Raw genomic sequence first — 19,167 nt, 5'->3', positions numbered from 1 at the left:
GTTTCGTCGATTCCGTTCCAGTAATTTCGATGTCAAAGATGCACCACGCACTGGAAGGCCAATTGTCGAAAATATCGATAAAATCATGGACATTGTCGAGTCCGACCGTCATGTAAGCACTGCTTCGATTGCCCAAGAGCTAAAAATTGCACAAAAAACCGTTTGGAACCATTTGAATAAGGCTGGATACAAAAAGAAGCTCGATGTATAGGTGCCACACAAGTTAACGAAAAAAAACCTCATGGACCGAATTTCCATCTGCGAATCGCTGCTGAATCGCAACAAAATCGACTCATTTCTGAAGCGGTTGGTCACTGGTGATGAAAAATGGATCACTTACGACAACGTCAAGCGAAAACGGTCGTGGTCGAATCGCGGTGAGCCGGCGGAAACGGTGGCCAAGCCAGGATTGACGGCTAGGAAGGTTTTGCTGTGTGTTTGGTGGGATTGGCAGGGAATTATCTACTATGAGCTGCTCCCCTACGGCAAAAACTCTTAACTCGGAACTGTACTGTCAACAATTGGACCGTCTGAAGGAAGCAATCGCCCAGAAGCGGCCAGCTTTGGCCAATAGGAGAGGAATTGTGTTCCATCAGGACAACGCCAGGCCACACATCGATAGTGACTCGCTAGAAGCTCCGGGAGCTTGGTTGGGAGGTTCTTATGCATCCACCTTATAATCCGGACCTGGCACCAAGTGATTACCATCTGTTCCTGTCCATGGCAAACAATTTTGCTGGTGAAAAATTCGCTTCAAGAGAGGCTTGTGAAAATCGACTGTCTCAATTTTTTGCCAATAGGGACGAGGGCTTCTATGAGAGAGGCATAATGAAATTACCTTCAAAATGGCAACAAGTTATCGAACAAAGCGACGCATATTTGACCTAAATCGAATCATTCTAACTATGGTAATTAAAGCCTTCAATTTCATGCAAAAATAATGGATTTCTTTTTACTACACCTGATATATCTCATTAAGTAATATATAAAGTATAATTAGTTACATATCAATAGAATCACTAATATAATAACCAATTACATTTGAAAAATTATTTATACGATTAACAAAGAGTCAATGAGACGAGAGATAAGCAGGGTTGGGAAGTAACGCATTACTTGTAACGCCGTTATTGATATCGTTACTTTTTTGAGTAACGATTAGGTAACGCCGTTACTTTTTTGTGTCAATAACGAAAGAGTAATGGCGATACATTTTTTTTTAATCCATTATTTTAATCGTCACTTTTTAATTTTTATAAAATTAAACTTAATTGTATTTCATTTCTATGTATTTCTTGTTTTATGCTGAATTTAGTGAAAACCAATAAAGATGGACTCACATATTTGTGTCAACTATTGGCCGTAGCTATACAGAAAGGTTTAAAAGAAAGGTAAGTTGGTGTAATTTGATTAACATATATGTTCATCAAACAACATTCATCTGATCAAAAAGAAAAATCAATATGTTCATATTTAATTTTATTGATTTAACTTTAGGTTTTGTACTACATTCGAAAAAGAAGGATTGATAATTGCCAGCTGTTTGCATCTCAAATTCAAATCAGAGTTGGCTAGCAGGAGATAAGTGAAAACTTGCGCAAACATATTTAGAACATTTATTAGGAATTCTTTCAGCTGAAATTTTTTTGATGTCTGATAAGCACGATGATAACGATGACTTTTTATCTCAAACAGCAAACATCAAATGAGGAATCTACCTATGATGAATGGCAAAGATTTTTTAAGTCAACAGGCACTAATATCCAAATATTAAATTCATATCCACTAATTAAGAAACTTTTCATTAAGTACAACACTTAATAATATAAAATTATAAAAATATTTAAATATATATATATATATTTCTAATCATCTTATGTCCGATTTATATCTCGTCTTAGCATCTTTCTTATAATCCTGGATTTACAACAAGAAAAAGTAACGAAAAGTAACGAAGTAAAATATCATTACTTTCAAGTAACGGTAACGCATTATTTTTTAAGACCAGTAACGAGTAACGGTAACGAGTTACTTTTAAAAAGTAACTTTCCCAACCTTGGAGATAAGATACATGCATCTCGAATTACATTTATCACATTTTCGTTAAATTTAGTCATGAGATAAGCTTTTATATTATCAATGGAAAGAAATACAGCAATTTAGAAGAGTTTAATTCTGAAGAGTAGAAATTTTCCAAGTCCATTTATACATCTTGAAGTTTAATCAGAAGGAAAATACATATATTATCAATACCTGTTTTTGAGGAATGATGATTTGCGTAGACAACGCATCGGCTGTATTCGGTATTGGATGATCCATAAGGCATATGCACCTTATTACCTGACCAACTTTTTTTATACGATCAGGTACGTATGTAGGGTCACAAAAGACTTGTTTGCATTGAGCTACTTCATCACCGGAACGAACACCAACCACCTGCACAAAATGTCAACCAACTTTAATAATTGAAAAACTTACGATCAATCTTTTCAAGGATATTGACATATACAGGGTAAGTCAAAAAGATGGATACTCCTGAATATCTCAGAGAGGTTACATTTTTTAAAGAAACTTTATAAACGAAAGTTGTAGGGTTTCAAGAGGTCTATCTATTAGCCTTATCAGTTTGACTTTGAATGACATTGCCAAGATCAAGTCAAGATCAACTTAATTTTTTTAAATGGAAATCCCCATTTTTTATTATCAACATTTTTTTCTATCAACTAATTTGAACAACTTTTGTCTAGAACATTTTTTTATTTGCCTAATATTTTTTGAAGTATTTAAAGACAACTTGGTTACTTTTTCAATATTTAAACTCTGGTATCAAGAATATATTATTACGATAGCATCCTAACTTTTATTAATTTGATGATTTTAAAGTTTCCAAAGGTTGATAAGTTAACAAAAGGTAGGGCATGATTGTAACAATATATTCTTGAAACCAAATATAGTAAAAAAGTTTAGTTATTTTTTCTTCCGATAAATAGTGAAATATCGTAAGTTAAATATTGAAAAAGTTTTCTTTAAATACCTCAAAAAAATATTTGATAAATAAAATAATGTTTCAGATCAAAAAGTTGTTAAAATTAATTGATAAAAAAGATGATATAATAAAAAATGGGGGTTTCTATTTAAAAAAATTAAATTAACCTTGATCTGACTTTGGCAACGCAACTCAAGGTCAAATTGATAAGGCTAATAGATAGACCTCTTGAAACCCTACAACTTAACCCCTTTTGTATATAACATTTTTTTCAAAAACGTAATCCCTCTGAGATATTCAGGGGTACCCATCTTTTTGACTCATCCTGTACATGTACGTTTAGATGTTTAATTTTATATTCTTAATTCTAACTTTATCGACAAAATATAACAAATGTTATAGCAAGTTCATTATAAGATCCATAAGAAAGAAATTTTGTTATATATAACTAATAAATGTCACATTTGTCACTTGAAAATTAAATAATTTTCTCCTGATGTGAATAAATTTATTTATTCTTGAAGAGGCTAAATACGGAGATAGCGAACACCGCACATTCACCTTGCTATCCTTTATGACAATCTCATCAATCGGTTTGTCTAACATATATGTGCCACCATAAATAGCGCTAAGTCGTGCGAATCCTTGAGGAAGCTCGCCTAGACCGTACATCGGATAAAGATACGGCGACTTTCCGTATCGCGCTAAACTGTCGCTGTACAGTTTGATCCTCCTGATAGTGATAATCGCAGTTTGACTGATGTAATCGTCATCCCTGATTAAAAAGCAAACATTATAATAGTTTTACAAGCGAACGTTAATCTTTAGAGGACCAGAGTGACTCCTATAGGAGCCATTATAGTTTGTATAAGTTTGTAACAGTTTGTATAAGTTTATAACACATAAGGTGTCGAGTTTATAACAAACTCGAAATCTGTATGCGACATGATGGTTACATATATAGGGTGCGGCAAAAGTATCGGACCGGTGAAATATCTCGAAAACAAGACATTTTAAAACAAAATGTTTCATACAAAAATTATAAGGTTTTAAAAAATGCATCAAACGCCAATATTTATTTGACGTTATATATATATATATATATAATATATATATATATATATATTATATATATTATATATATTGACAGAGTGTCCCATTTTAATGTCCCACCCCAAATAACTCTTCAGTATTGAAGTTTCAAGGAAAATGACTTGAATAAAAGTTGTAGGGATTTAAGTGAGCTACCTTATGATGATCTTGACCTCTATTTTCAAGGTTATTTGAAGGTGAACTTGCGTTTTTTTAAATGGGAACCCTTATTTTTTATTACACTGTTTTTTCTACTAGTTAATTTCAACAACTTTTGTCTAAAACATATTTTGATAAAAATGCCGAATAGGGAACCCCGCTCCTATGATCTTGACCTTGACATATGTTGTCAAGAACACCTTCCTGAATAACGTGCAAAAGGTTTTACCCGTCGCTCGTTGTTTGTTAAAAAGTTATTAGCTTCTATTCTTGAAGAGGCTAAAACTTTAAAAAAAGTTTGGTTTATACGTAAGTTGCAAGTGCATTTAACACAGCGTGCTACGCGCCCCCCCCGCCCCTACCCCATCCCCCGCCCTCCCCCATCCCTCTCCTCTGTGCTAAACGCACTTGCAACTTACTACTTTATCTCTATGAGAAAAAGTTAGAAATGAAAATGGAAATAAAGTTAGATTAGATTACGTTATATTGTAGTTCGACCTGTTCCCGTTCGTGTTGTAAACGAATTCGTAAATATTTGTTTTGAAACGTCTAAAGGTTGTCGCTATTGTTCTTAGCATTTGGATAATATAACTCGTTCAGTTACTGGAATGTTGTCTTCATACAGTGAGCATTGTATAACGAATACTTCCAAAATGCGTTTATACGAGTTTATTAATATTACATGCAATTTTGACTCCATGTGGAATTACTTATGTGAAAAGAAAGTTGTTCGCAGTAGAATATTGTGTCCTAAGTGTAAAAACGAATTGAAATTACCGAATAATGCAAAAAATCGTATTTTTCACTGTACTCATAAATATTATAAAGTTCGTGCACAACGTAACATAACTTAATCTAACCTTATTTTCATTTCTAACTTTTTCCCATAAAGATAAAATCGTAAGATACAAGTGCATTTAGCAGGGGGGAGTGATGGGGGAGGGGCAGGGGAGGGTAGGGGACGGGGTAAGGGTGGGGGGCGCGCGTCGTGCTAAACGTACTTCCAACTTGTGCGTTTATGAAAATTTTTAGCAATAACTTTTTAACAAACAACGAGCGACGGCTAAAATTTTTTGCACGTTACTCAGGAAGGTGTCCTTGACAATATATGTTAAGGTCAAGGTCATAGGAGCGGGGTCCCCTATTCATTTTTACCCAATTTTTTATTTGTTTAATATTTTTTGAGATATTTGAGGAAAACTTGATAACTTCTTCAATATTTAACTTACGATATCTCGCTAACTATTTGTCGGAAGAAAAAGTAGTACTAGACTTTCTTGCTTTATTTAGTCTCAAGAATATATTGTTACAATAGTGCCTTGACTTTTGTTAACTTATTGATTTGTGGAAATTTCAAAATCATCAAATTAACAAAAATCAGGGCGCTATTGTAACAATATATTCTTGAGACTAAATAAAGTAATAAAGTCTAGTACCACTTTTTCTTCCGACAAACAGTTAGCGAGATATTGTAAGTTAAGTATTGAAAAAGTTATCAAGTTTTCCTCAAATATCTCAAAAAATATTAGACAAATAAAAAAACATTTTAGACAAAAGTTGCTCAAATTAATTAGTAGAAAAAACTGTGTAATAAAAAATAGGGGTCTGCGAATAAAAACGCAAGTTAACCTTCAAATGACATTGAAAATAGAGGTTAAGGTCAAAGTAAAAGTCATCATAAGGTAGCTTACTTAAATTCCTACAACTTTTATTCAGATCATTTTCCTTGAAACTTCAATACTGAAGAGTTATTTAGGGTGGGACATTAAAATAGGATACCCTGTATACAGGGCAGAAATACCGGACCGGTGAAATATCTCTAAAACAAGATATTTTAGACGAAATAATTGCTACGTTGTCGGAAAGAGAATGCATTTATTTGTTGATAATTGACAATTTGAACATCTCATATAATTATTATCAAAAACATGCACCCGCGCGCGCGCACACAACACACACTAAGCTACCTCCATGCGGTACACCTTGGATAATGCCATGCTAATGCCGACGGTACTTGAACTTCATCAACTTATATCTCGAAAAATATTTAACGAAAAATAGATTTTTGTTTTGACGTTCTTTTTCTAGTGTTTTGAAAAGCTCTCGAGATAAGCTACAAGAATATACGATGAAAAATTGGGCGTTCTATTTAAAAAATTCAACTTAAGTTTGAGAGCCCCTCCAAGCTTATGCTTAATGTCAAATAAATATCGGCCTTTGATGTAGTTTTTAAAACTCTACAACTTTTGTATGAAACATTTTGTTCTAAAATGTCTTGTTTTCGAGATATTTCACCGCTCCGGTATTTTTGCCGCACCCTGTATATATAAATTTTCTGCGAAGAAAATTGCAAATTTTAAAGGAAAAATGCCGGTTCTCTAAAGGTTAATACATGCCATGATAGTAATCAATGACCGGCTCTAAGCTTTTTATTTACGTCTCGTCAATCACCGTTGATCATCGTACGAGGAATGTTATGTGTCTAACACACAATTATTTATATTTAAGAAATTATAATTATATTTGGTAATATATTAATATATAATATATAATATATTAATATATTATATATTAACCCTTTGCACTCGGATGTCCCTTTTAAGAAGACACAAAGAGATTACTTGTAATTATATAGGACAAAATTATGTAAGCGTAAAATTGTTCAAAAATACATAATTCCTTAAAGTTTTCTATTTGCATTACATAAAAAACAAATAAAGAAATGGAAAATATGCCCAGATATAAAAAATATCAATGGTACGTAAGCCTTCACAATGATGACAGCACTTTTTTGTAATAAGAGATAGAGATAAAAAGTGATCTTATATGAAGGGCAGTTTTCTGTAGACTATATTATGTGTTCAAATAGAAAAATTTCAAGTGAAAGATGGCAAATTACAAATTGGATTATTTGTCCTAACGAACTTACATTGCACATCGGTAATTGTTTCAAATGTTATACTTTAGAAAAATACAAGATGTAAAAGTTTGATTTTTTGCTTGTAAGTTCAATAAAATTGAATAACAAATATAATTTAAATAAAATAATTTGTTCTAAAGTTATACCACTTAATTTGAAACAATTCATTTTCCACTATTTCGTAAGAAAATGCAGTCGAGTTGCTGATAAGTGATCCGAGACAAGTCTCCAAATGTAAAGGGTTAATATATAATATATTATATAATATACGAGTATTATATATTAATATAATAAGAATATAATTGTTTAATAATAAAAAATGCAAGAGTCAAAATGCATTAGTAAAATTACTTATTTATTAACAAATTAATATTTTTATTTATTAAAATTTTCAAAACAATTATATATAGTGAATCTTGTTAAAACAAGTATGAATGAAAAATCTGTTAAAATACGCTTGGTAGTAAATATGTTAATGCAAAACAGATTTTACAAACTTAAATTATTCCTACAAATTACTTTTCAATATGATATGAGGAGACGTTTCTTTCGTACCAATCGAATTCTTTCGTACTATAGAATTTTTTGGTACCAATAGTGAGAAAATATATGCTTGAAATTGTTGCAAAGTACGTTGAATCGAAAAAAATATATTCATGAAATAAGGCTTACGTTTGACTCACAAGGAACATCCGCGAAGTGTGTCTCCGATTATGACGAAATTTGGCATATTTGTAGAATATGCCAAAAATAAAAGATCCATATTTTTTTATCGGCAATGATGCGTAAAACTACCCCTCAAAGTTTCACCCCCTTTTTATTATCTCGATAACTATTGCAGATAAAAAAACACTTTAAACAAAAGTTGTACGGTTTTTCATAAAAAATAAAATAGGCTTGGTTAAAATAAAAAAATATTTTAAATAATTATAATAACAAAATGATCATATCAGTCTTAATTATGTAATTTATCAAATTCGTTATATGGAGGAAAAAGAAAGCATTGTTCATTCTGAATCCATCTATATATAATGTTTTATATTTAACTTATACGGTCATTGCAATTTTATAAGTAGAAGTGATACCAGAAGCAAGGTGCTCGGTAACATGTGTGAGCGCTTAATTGCTACATCACTACGCAAATGACGAATATCTATGGAACATAGCTTTTGAACGTATTTTAATTTATACAATATAAAATAATTCAGAAATTATTAACATACTACAAACTATTAATATATTACATAAACGCGAGCCGCCGAACATTTTTTTTATCTGTAACGTATAATGTAACATATTCCACATCACATGATTTTTAAGTATGTTTAATATAATAGACAAGAAAAGTATGCATGTGAGTTTATACTGACATACTATATACGAGGGCGGTCCGATAAGTACTTAGCCTCACCGTCCGATGGCGCCACTATCACAAGAGAAATTTACTATCGTGTAGTACATTCTCATAGACGGCTACTGTCGAAATTTCAGCCGAATCGGACTCGTAGTTTTGTTTTGACCGCGTGTGGAAGCGGGCGTATCAGCGGATTTTAGAAAAATGGAAAAAGAGCAATATCGGTCGGTGATTCGATTCTTGTTTTTGGAAGGGAAATCGCGCAGCAAAATCAAAGAGCGCTTGGATGCTGTGTACGGTGACTCTTCTCCTTCGATGGCGACCGTCAAAAATTGGTTTAACGAGTTTCAACGTGGTCGCACGTCGGTTTTTGATGAGCCACGCCCAGGTGCCCCGAAAACGGCTACCACGGAGAATAACATAACAAAAATCCACGATCTTGTATTGGCAGACCGCCGATTGAAGGTGCGCGAGATAGCTGAGACAGTAGGCATATCAAAAGACCGCGTGGGTCATATCCTGCATGAAATTTTGGGCATGAGAAAGCTGTCGGCGCGATGGGTGCCGCATTTGCTCACTCCGGACAACAAGCGCAACCGTGAGACCACTTCAGAGCAGTGTTTGACGCTGTTTAAGCGCAATCCGAAGGAGTTTCTGCGTCGTTTCGTGACCGTCGACGAAACATGGATCCACTGGTACACACCAGAGACCAAGGAACAGTCGAAACAGTGGACTTCACCCGGCGAACGTGCTCCGAAGAAGGCGAAGACTGTCCTATCGGCCGGAAAGGTGATGGCCACCGTTTTCTGGGATTCACAAGGTGTGATCTACATCGACTACCTGGAGAAGGGCAAAACGGTCACAGGGCTGTACTATGCCGAATTATTGGACCGATTCGACGCCGAATTGCAGAAAAAACGGCCCCATTTGGCGAAGAAAAAAGTGCTCTTCCACCATGACAACGCACCGGCTCACACCTCCGCCCTCGCCACGGTCAAATTGGTCGAATTGGGCTACGAACTGCTGCCCCATCCACGTATTCTCCAGATTTGGCCCCGTGCGACTTCTTTTTGTTTCCAAACTTGAAAAAGTCACTCGCCGGGCAGAAATTTGAGTCGAATGAGGTCATCGCCGCCACGGAGGCCTACTTTGCAAACCTCGAGAAAACGTATTTTTCAGACGGGTTAAAGAAGTTGGAGCATCGCTGGGTCAAGTGTATCGAGCTAAAAGGAGACTATGTTGAGAAATAAATCGCCACTTTTCCAAAATTTTCGTTTTTCTTTTGTAGGCTAAGTACTTATCGGACCACCCTCGTATATAGGGTGTCACAGAACTGCCGGATTTCCTCTTAGGGGGTGAAAGGGGATGCAATTTGGAACTGAAAGTTCCTGTATCACTTTAGGAGCAGAACATTAGTTTATGAGTTATTAATTATTGAATCTGGCCAATCAGATTATTCGGCGGACGGGCACACAGTAGTGTAGGATTCAAATTTTAATTTCAATCTATCAAACTGAAAATTTTCAAATTCAGAGAGTTGGAAAGAGAAGGATGGCGCGGTGGAGGAGGGGGGCAGGAGGAGGAGGGGAGAGAAAAAAGGGGCGGCATAAGTATAAGATCTATTGAGATATAAAAAGCGAAAAACAGTTTTCCAGGCATTGTGTGGATCTTACATTTATATCGCATCTTCTTTCTCTCCCCTCTTCCTGCCCACCACCTCTTCCGCGTTCATCCTTCTCTTTCTTCCTCTTTGAATTTGAAAATTTTCAGTTTAATAAATTAAAATTAAAATTTGCTTCTCACTTCACTGTGTGCCTGCTCGCCGAATAATCTGATTAGTCAGATTCATTAGTTAATAACTTATAAACTAATGTTCTGATCTAAAAGTGGTAGAGGAACTTTCAGTTCCAAATTGCACTCCTTTCACCCCCTAAGAGGAAATCCGGCAGTTCTGGGACACCCTATATATATATATATATATACATATATATATATATATATATATATATATATATATATATATATATATACAGGGTGTCCGGAATGTGATCATTAATATTTTGTGTACTGGTGGAACTCGTTAAAACAATTAAAAAAGTCCTGTGCCATTTTACAATTTTTTCAATATTTATTCCGTAATTAATTAAAATGTGTAAACGAATGAGCGCACGAGAATACGACAGGACTGACTCTGTGTATAAGAAGATGGCTTACCTCGCACGGCGAGAGACAACCGTAAGCGACAACAGGCGTGTGCGCGCGACGAGGAACGAGCGAGCGCGAACGATGAGCGAGCGAGCGCAAGCGACAAGAGGCGGCCGCCCAGCGCTCTCTACGCTCTCATTGGCTCACATGTTTCAATTAATAACTCGATAACTATTGCCAATTTGACATTATGGTACATGACTTTTCTTCTCGGCTACACCCAATCTACCAGTACACAAAATATTAATGATCACATTCCGAACACCCTGTATGTATATATATATATATACATATATATAAGGGTGATCCATTTTAATGTATCACCTCCAAAAACATTTCTGTTTTGATTGTAGAAAAAAATGCTTCAGACAAAAGTTATTTGGTTTAATGGGGGACATATGATCACGACGTAAGTCGTGTCGCAGGTGTAATCGTTTTCAAGAAAATTTAAAAGTGTCTAATTTCTTAAATAGAACTTGACTTTTTCTTTAGATAAAAGTTGTAGATCTCGTCGAGACATTTAAAAACACTACCCATAATTAACTCTTGCATAAGCCGTTCCAGAGATATGAAACTTCAAAGTTTGCAATGCCCAGACTGACTTCACCTGTATTGTTCGTGCAAAAAGATTTAATGGTTATGCTATATTTTTACTTCTCAAAATTTCTATCCACTACCCTTTTACTTTTAGCGCTACCCAGGAATAACGGCGTGGACGTAGGAAATTTCTATTCCCTTTGGGATGCTTGATTTACGTAAGTCCCCTTGCCACTTACGTCTACACAATTTCTTATCGCAAATGTTTAAACACACCTCCATTTTGATCGATACATTGTGTCACGCGTAATCGAAAATTATTTTCGATTCTTTGCAATGTACTGTCAGTGATATCTCGGAAAACGCGTTCATTTTATAATTTCATGTCTGCGATAGTTGTAGCTTGCGTTGCGTACACTTTTTCTTTGACATAACTCGGAAAACAAGAAAAAGTCCATAGGCGTGAGATCGGGAGATCTTGGTGGCCACTTTTGGGTTTGACTACCTATTCCACAATCCATCTTCTATGGAATTTTTCGTTGAAGTATGTCACGATCAAGCGACTCCTATGGGCAGAAGCACCATCTTGCTACAACCACATCCTACAACGTATGGAGATTTACATCTTCGAGGAGGTTTGGCAATTCGTTTTGCAGGGATTGCAAGTTTCCCTATTTAAATGACCTTCGAAATAGTGAGGTCCAATTACATGGGTTCCGATAATGCCACCCCAAATATTGATTGACCATTGATGCTGGTGCTCCACGCTCCGCTACCATTGTGGATTGTTATTATACCAATAATGATGGTTGTGTCGGTTCAGTCCTCTGTTATTAAATATTGCTTCATCTATAAGCAGAATGTGCGTAAAGAAAGATAGACTCGTCCGATATTGATTTCTAGCCCAGTTGCAAAATTGAAGCCTATGGTTAAAGTCTCCAGCTTGGAGCTGCTGCGTCAAAGTAATGTAGTAGGGGTGGAATTTCTCAAATTTCAATATTTGACTTACCGTGCTTTGTGGGAGACCATGCTCGTTTTGAATCATCCTTGTCGAGATGTGGGGATTTTGTTCTACTGCTGCCAACGTCACCAGAATCTTATTTTCTTGTGGGCCAGTCTTCTTCCTGTTACGTTTTAAATGATCCTGTTAAGCCCGATGAAATAATGCTTTCATAGTCCTGCGCGTTGGGTGTCGTCTGTCGGGATACCTCGCGGCATATATCCTTTCCGCTGTTTTCATATTGTCATTGCATAACCCGACCATTTTGATCATGTCGACTATTTTCTCTGGATTGTAATCCACCATAATTAGTAATATAATGAATAATTGAAGCATTAAGCTATAAAATTTTTGCTAAAGTGCTTGTGAATCTTGTACGAATTCGTAGTATGTACTAATCGTAGTAATAGTTCCGAAATAATGTGTCCTTAAATCCAAATAGAAATACAAATCCGAAATAATTTTACTAGTTGTCGAGTATTTGCATTTAAGAACACATTATTTCGGAAATATTACTACGATTAGTACATACTACAAATTCGTATAACATTCACAAGCACTTTAACAAAAATTTTATAGTTCAGTGCTTCGATTACTCATTATATTACTAATTATGACGGATTACAATCCAGAGAAAATAGTCGACATGATCAAAATAGTCGGGTTGTGCAATAACAATATGAAAGCAGCGGAAAGGATATATGCCGCAAGATATCCCGACAGACGATACCCAACGCGCAGGTTGGGCAGCCCGATGAAACAATGTTTTCATAGTAATATGAAAGCATTGTTTCATCGGGCTCAACAGAGTCATTTGGATCAAAACGTAACAGGAAGAAGACTGGTCCACAAGAAAATAAGATTCTGGTGACGCTGGCAGCAGTAGAACAAAATCTCTACATCTCGACAAGGATGATTCAAAACGAGCATGGTATCCCACAAAGCACGGTAAGTAGAATATTGAAATTTGAGAAATTCCACCCCTACCACATTACTATGACACAACAGCTCCAAGTTGGAGACTTTAACCGTAGGCTTCAATTTTGTAACTGGGCTATAGAAATTAATATCGGCGGATCCATCTTCTTTACGCACGTTCTGTTTACAGATGAAGCAACATTTAACAACAGAGGACTGAACCGACACATCTGTCATTATTGGTCTAATAACAATTCACAATGGCAGCGGAGCGTGGAGCACCAACATCAGTGGTCAATTAATGTTTGGAGTGGTATTATCGGAACCCATGTAATTGGACCTCTCTATTTCGAAGGTCATTTAAATAGGGAAACTTACCTGCAATTCTTGCAAAACGAATTGCCAAATCTCTTCGAAGATGTAAATTTCCACATATGTCATAGGACGTGGTGGCAGCAAGATGGTGCTTCTGTCCATAGAAGTCGCTTGACCGTCATATACGTCAACGAAAAATTCCATAGAAGGTGGATTGGAATAGGTAGTCAAACCCAAAAGTAGCCATCAAGATCTCCTGATCTCACACTTATGGACTTTTTCCTGTTATTCGGGTTTTCCTGTTTTCCGGATTATGTCAAAGAAAAAGTGTACGCAACACAACCTACAAATATCGCAGACATAAAATTACGAATTAAACGCGCTTTCCGAGATATCGCTAACGGTACATTGCAGAGAATCGAAAATAATTTTCGATTACGCGTGACACAATGTATCGATCAAAATGGAGGTATGTTTGATCATTTGCAATAAGAAATTGCATAGATGTAAGAGGCAAGGGGACTCACATAAATCAAGTACCCCAAAGGGAACAGAAACCTACGTCCACGCCGTTGTTCCTGGGTAGCACTAAAAATAAAAGGGTAGTGGATAGATATTTAGAGTAGCAAGAGTTTAGCACAACCATTAAATCTTTTTGCACGAACAATACAGGTGGAGTCAGTCTGGGCTTTGTAAACTTTGAAGTTTTATATCTCTGGAACGGCTTAAGCAAAAAACAATTATGGGCAGTATTTTTAAATGTCTCGATGAGATCTACAACTTTTATCTCAAGAAAAAATCAAGTTCCATTTAAGAAATTAGTCACCTTCAAATTTTGTTGAAAACGATTACACTTACGTCATGATCATATGTCCCCTTTCAAACCAAACAACTTTTGTCTGAAGTATTTTTTCTACAATCAAAAACAGAAATGTTTTTGGAGGTGGTACATTAAAATGGGTCACCCTGTATAGAGACATTACAATTTTAAATATTTATCAATGTCCAGGTATCATTCTTATTCTACAATGAATACAGTGTCTTTCACACACTGTACTGTATAATATACAATAAATTATCTTTCTATATTCTATATTCAATAAATTCTTGTTTATAAATATTTACCGGCATATCTTATCGTGAAATACTAATGTTTGACAAAAAACGTCTTATTTCAGAGTATTTATGTCGTTACGTATGTGCAGTGTTATCGCACAGATATTTCAAAAAAGTCTTAATAAAAAAAATATTATGTTATTAAACTAAAAGATCAAAAATATTAAACCATCATAAAAAATTATTTTGCACAGTAATTGATATCGCTCGTACTATAATTGCATAAATCAATAAGTGGAAATCGTTTTCGATTAAATCGTGCTTATAAAAATAACTGTTCATTGCATCATCTTTTTTCATTAATATCTCAAAATTTCATAGAATTGTTAGCAAAATATATGCATTCAAGAGTGTCAATTGTAGATACATTTAAAAACAAAAATTTCTCTATCATTTTGCAAACAATCAGATGAAGTTCTGAGATATTAGTAAAGAAAATTAGGCATATTAATGCTTGTAAAATCAGCTTTATAAGCACGATTTAATTAAAAATGGCTTCGACTTTCTCGCTGATAAACTTATCGTTCAGCGATATCAATCTCTTTGTAATAAATAAAAAAAAGTTTCAAAATTTTATTAAATACTCATGGTATCGGGCGGGTACATTGAAAATAAATCAAATACATTTGAAAATCCGGTAGAATATTGTTCTTCGGTTGAGAATGAGCTAAAATGTAATGTTTGCGGTGATATTGCAATAATTAAATGTGCTTGGTGTAAAAGTCTTTATGCTTTAAACATTTTTTCGACGAGTATTACTACTGTCGTGATTATACAGAATAGTATCAGCATTCCTTTTCCGTTGCAGTTAATATTATTAATTTTGTTTCCAAAATTTGTTAATTTTTCATATTTGTTATGTATTTCTCCTTAAAATATGCAGATACTCATATTCATATAAAGCAACTCTTACAGAAATTTATCAATGTCTGTAATAAATTTCATTATTAAAAACTTTTTTATTTTAACCAAGCCTATTTTATGTTTTATAAAGAAACGTACAAGTTTTGTTTAAAAACTTCTTTTATCTCCAGTAGTTATCGAGATAGCAAAAAATGGGTGAAACTTTGAAGAATAGTTTCATCCCTTAAACCCGCGCCATTGCCGATAAAAAACATGCGTCTTTTTTTTTGGCTATTCCACAAATATGCTAAATTTCGTCAAAATCGGAGACAAACACTTCACGGATGTTCTTTGTCAGTAGATTTGTAAAGTATTCTAAAAATTTTCCTTGCGTTCTAATATTTAATAAGTTTTAAAATTAACCCATTAACGCGTCAAATTTGCATGTATTTATCTCTGCATTTTCGTTAACCTGGAATTGTATGAAATCCATCGAAAAAAATTATAAAAATACATGTCCGAATATTTTTATGTGCTCTTTCAAAATTCATGATTCAAAATCGATTTGACGCATATTTAACAATAAATTTTGCAATTTAAGTAAAGAAAACGAGAAATTTGTGGTACCTTTTTTTAAAAAGTCCCAATTCTCATCCTGATCCGGCAATACAGTAGGCCTAAAACCAGAGGATCGTGCTCAAACTATTTCTCCTAAAAACCTATGCAATTTATTTTGTACATTTTCAATATGGCGGGTCTAATATGGCGATCGAAAGATGGAAATATCTCGAAAATGCAGTAAATTGGGTTTTATTTTTTCCTTTCGCGACGCTGTTGCCTTCTTACACAAAATTTCGATTTGGTATGACATTCGAGTAAGTCTAGAAGATATTTGATACGAATAAATATGGCGGAAAATAAAATGGCATCCATAAAAGTCGAAAAATCCTGAAAATTGGACATTTTTAGCTATTTATACCAATTTATCAGTCATTGTTACATATAATGTATATACAGGATTTGTCATAAGTGTGGAAACCCTTAAATAATTTTTGTAAAAATGAAAATATCAAAAAACGGTAAAACACATATTTTGATTTTTCAAAAAAGCTATCCTACGACATGGATACCGATCATTCCCCACTCCCTGGTACGCGGGGGTAAAAGGGAGGTTGAAAATTTTTAATTGGACTAAGGGTCAAGTGGGGGGCTCATTTGAAAGGTCTTTTCATAACAAACACACCCTTAAAATTTTAAGTCGCTATGACTCCCCCACTAAAAATGGTGGCCGTTCAAATTTCGAAATTTCATGCACTTAGTGTTATCCAGGATCAACTACGTGGAACTGGCATGAATCTGATCCCTTGTGTGTGTGTGTGTGTGCGCGTGTGGCTAAACAAGTGTGAATGTGTTGTATGTATAGTCGTGATAGGTTGCAAAACAGACGTTTGAAAACTGTCATCTCTCTTTAATGATTCAAAACCTTTTACTCCGTGTTTTAAAATAAATTTTACTCAGTGTGTTAAAGTAAATGCTGAAAGTGGCTGCCATTTACTTCCTGACAATATGCCAGTCTTTGATAGAATGCAGAAATGGCTCTATGATTCGTCTCAAAAAGTAGCAAATCTATTTCATCCCTTATTCGCTGTATCAATTCTTGGATGCTTTCAGATTTTGTTTTGTAAACCTTACTCTTCAGGTGTCCCCATAGATAATAATCAAGAGGAGTTAGATCTGGTGACCGAGGTGGCCAATCCTCTCCTCCCTCATTCCTGTTCCTTCTTCTTATCCATCGTAATGGAAAAGTCTCATTTAAAATTTGACGTGGCCCTAAACCAAAATGAGCAGGAGCTCCATCATGCTGAAACCATATTTCTTCGAAATTATTTGGAAAAATATTTCGTATGGCTGGAATTATTTGATCTACAAGTAATCTGCCATACCTTTGAGCGTTCAGATTTTCTTCACAAAAAGAAAAAAACGGTCCTATTAAGTAGCCATCTATTATTCTACACCATACATTTATTTTTTGTGGGTATTGTATGTGAGTTTCCCGCACCCAATTCGGATTCTCATCTGACCAGAAACGAAAATTTTGATTATTAACTTCTACCGTTAACGTGAAAGTTGCCTCGTCTGTAAAAACAATTTGATAAGGGAACATGGGCCGGACATCTATTAGTGCCATCATTCTTTCACAGAAACCTATACAACGCTCCACATCTCCGTCTTGCAATTCTTGAACATATTGTAATTTGTATGGATGGAACTTGTTTTTCTTTAAAATTCTCCAAACAGACTTGGGACCAATATCGTGAGTTTGAGCGGCTCTGTTAATAGTAGAATTGCGACCTTCAATAAATGTCTGCGGAACATCAAGTTGTTTTTCTTCGTTAATGGCAGGTCTCCCTGATTTAGAGCGATTGTTTAGGCTACCAGTTTCTCTGAAACGTTCCATTGTTTTTAAGACAGTGGACTTATTAATTCGACGATTCGGATACGTCTCATTAAATAATTGAGCGACAGCAGCGTACGACCGCTCGTTATCACCCCATCCACGCATCATGAGGATAGTGATTCTTTCACATTCCGACAATTCGCCAGCCATTTTTAAAACCTTTAATTTTTAATCTGCCTAAGATCTGTGAGAACTGATTTTAAGTAGCCGTGAGAACAACTGATTTTAAGTAGCAGTAAGAACAACTGATTTTAAGTAGCAGTGAGAACAACTGATTTTAAGTAGCCGTGAGATCAACTGATTTTAAGTAGCTGTGAGAACAACTGATTTTAAGTAGCAGTGAGAACAACTAATTTTAAGTAGCCGTGAGAACAACTGATTTTAAATAGCAGTGAGAACAACTGATTTTAAGTAGCCGTGAGAACAACCGATTTTAAGTAGCAGTGAAAACAACTGATTTTAAATAGTAATGAGAACAACTGATTTTAAGTAGCAGTGAGAACAACTGATTTTAAGTAGTCGGTTGATCCTGGATAACACTAAGTGCATGAAATTTCGAAATTTGAACGGCCACCATTTTTAATGGGGGAGTCGCAGCGACTTAAAATTTTAAGGGTGTGTTTGTTATGAAAAGACCTTTCAAATGAGCCCCCACTCGACTCTTAGTCCAATTAAAAATTTTCAACCCCCCTTTTACCTCCGCGTACCAGGGGGTGGGGAATGATCGGTATCCATGTCGTAGGGTAGCTTTTTTGAAAAATCAAAATACGTGTTTTACCGTTTTTTGATACTTTCATTTTTACAAAAATTATTTAAGGGTTTCCACACTTTTGACAAATACTGTACACAGAATGTCCCATTTTAAAGGGTCAACTCAAATATCTCAGAAACACTGCGTTAAACCGAAAAATGTTTCAGGTAAAAGTTGTTTGGCTTGAAGGGGGACATAAAACAGCGATAACATTTTGTTTATAGATGGCACCACTTTCGAGATATTCACTAATCATCAATTTTCTTAAATGGAAAGCCCTATTTTTTACTATATCATCTTTTTCTACCAATTAATTTGAACAACTTTTGTCTGAAACATCTTTTTATTTGCTTAATATTTTTTGAGATATTTAAAGAAAATTTGATAACTTTTTCAACATTTAACTTACGATATCTCGCTAACTATTCGTCGAAAGAAAAAATAGTAGACTTTTTTACTTTATTTACTATCAAGAATATGTTACTATAATAGTGCCCTAACTCTTGTTAATTT

General features: G+C 34.8%; 3 protein-coding genes across 7 annotated transcripts in view; all 3 read right to left on the bottom strand.

Annotated features, from left to right (window-relative positions):
- Nucleotides 1-19,167, bottom strand: part of Gdi (GDP dissociation inhibitor) — a 43,698-nt gene that overhangs the window by 6,569 nt on the left and 17,962 nt on the right. For all 3 annotated transcript variants that reach the window (XM_011152119.3, XM_025299309.1, XM_019844484.2), the window contains 2 exons: nt 3,548-3,761; nt 2,254-2,436 (listed from right to left, as the gene is read on the bottom strand). In XM_011152119.3, the coding sequence (XP_011150421.1) occupies nt 2,254-2,436; nt 3,548-3,761 (397 nt within the window). The remainder of the gene's footprint in view (nt 1-2,253; nt 2,437-3,547; nt 3,762-19,167) is intronic.
- LOC112588653 (uncharacterized) lies at nt 11,649-14,249 on the bottom strand. 2 transcript variants are annotated; one of them, XM_025299311.1, is made up of 3 exons: nt 14,014-14,249; nt 13,550-13,829; nt 11,649-12,377 (listed from the first exon to the last, which is right to left on the bottom strand). In XM_025299311.1, exons 2-3 carry the CDS (start codon nt 13,603-13,605, stop codon nt 12,026-12,028), a joined length of 408 nt encoding a protein of 135 aa, XP_025155096.1. In that variant the 5' UTR covers nt 13,606-13,829; nt 14,014-14,249; the 3' UTR covers nt 11,649-12,025. The 2 variants fall into 2 exon arrangements, with proteins under 2 accessions (XP_025155096.1, XP_025155097.1); XM_025299312.1 differs by having other exon boundaries at nt 13,550-14,249.
- Nucleotides 15,976-18,115, bottom strand: LOC112588652 (uncharacterized). 2 transcript variants are annotated; one of them, XR_003112984.1, is made up of 3 exons: nt 17,389-18,115; nt 17,138-17,306; nt 15,976-16,122 (listed from the first exon to the last, which is right to left on the bottom strand). XR_003112984.1 is itself a non-coding variant. In XM_025299310.1 (2 exons), the coding sequence occupies exons 1-2, from the start codon at nt 18,051-18,053 to the stop codon at nt 17,276-17,278; spliced, it is 696 nt and encodes a 231-aa protein (XP_025155095.1). In that variant the 5' UTR covers nt 18,054-18,115; the 3' UTR covers nt 16,707-17,275. The 2 variants fall into 2 exon arrangements, 1 of the variants encoding a protein (XP_025155095.1); XM_025299310.1 differs by lacking the exon at nt 15,976-16,122 and having other exon boundaries at nt 16,707-17,306.

Source organism: Harpegnathos saltator, unplaced genomic scaffold, assembly GCF_003227715.2.
Source record: "Harpegnathos saltator strain DR-91 unplaced genomic scaffold, Hsal_v8.6 scaffold260, whole genome shotgun sequence".
Taxonomy (NCBI): Eukaryota; Metazoa; Arthropoda; class Insecta; order Hymenoptera; family Formicidae; genus Harpegnathos; species Harpegnathos saltator.
The sequence above is the reverse complement of the archived record's forward strand: the minus strand, read 5'-3'. Positions and strand labels throughout refer to the sequence as shown.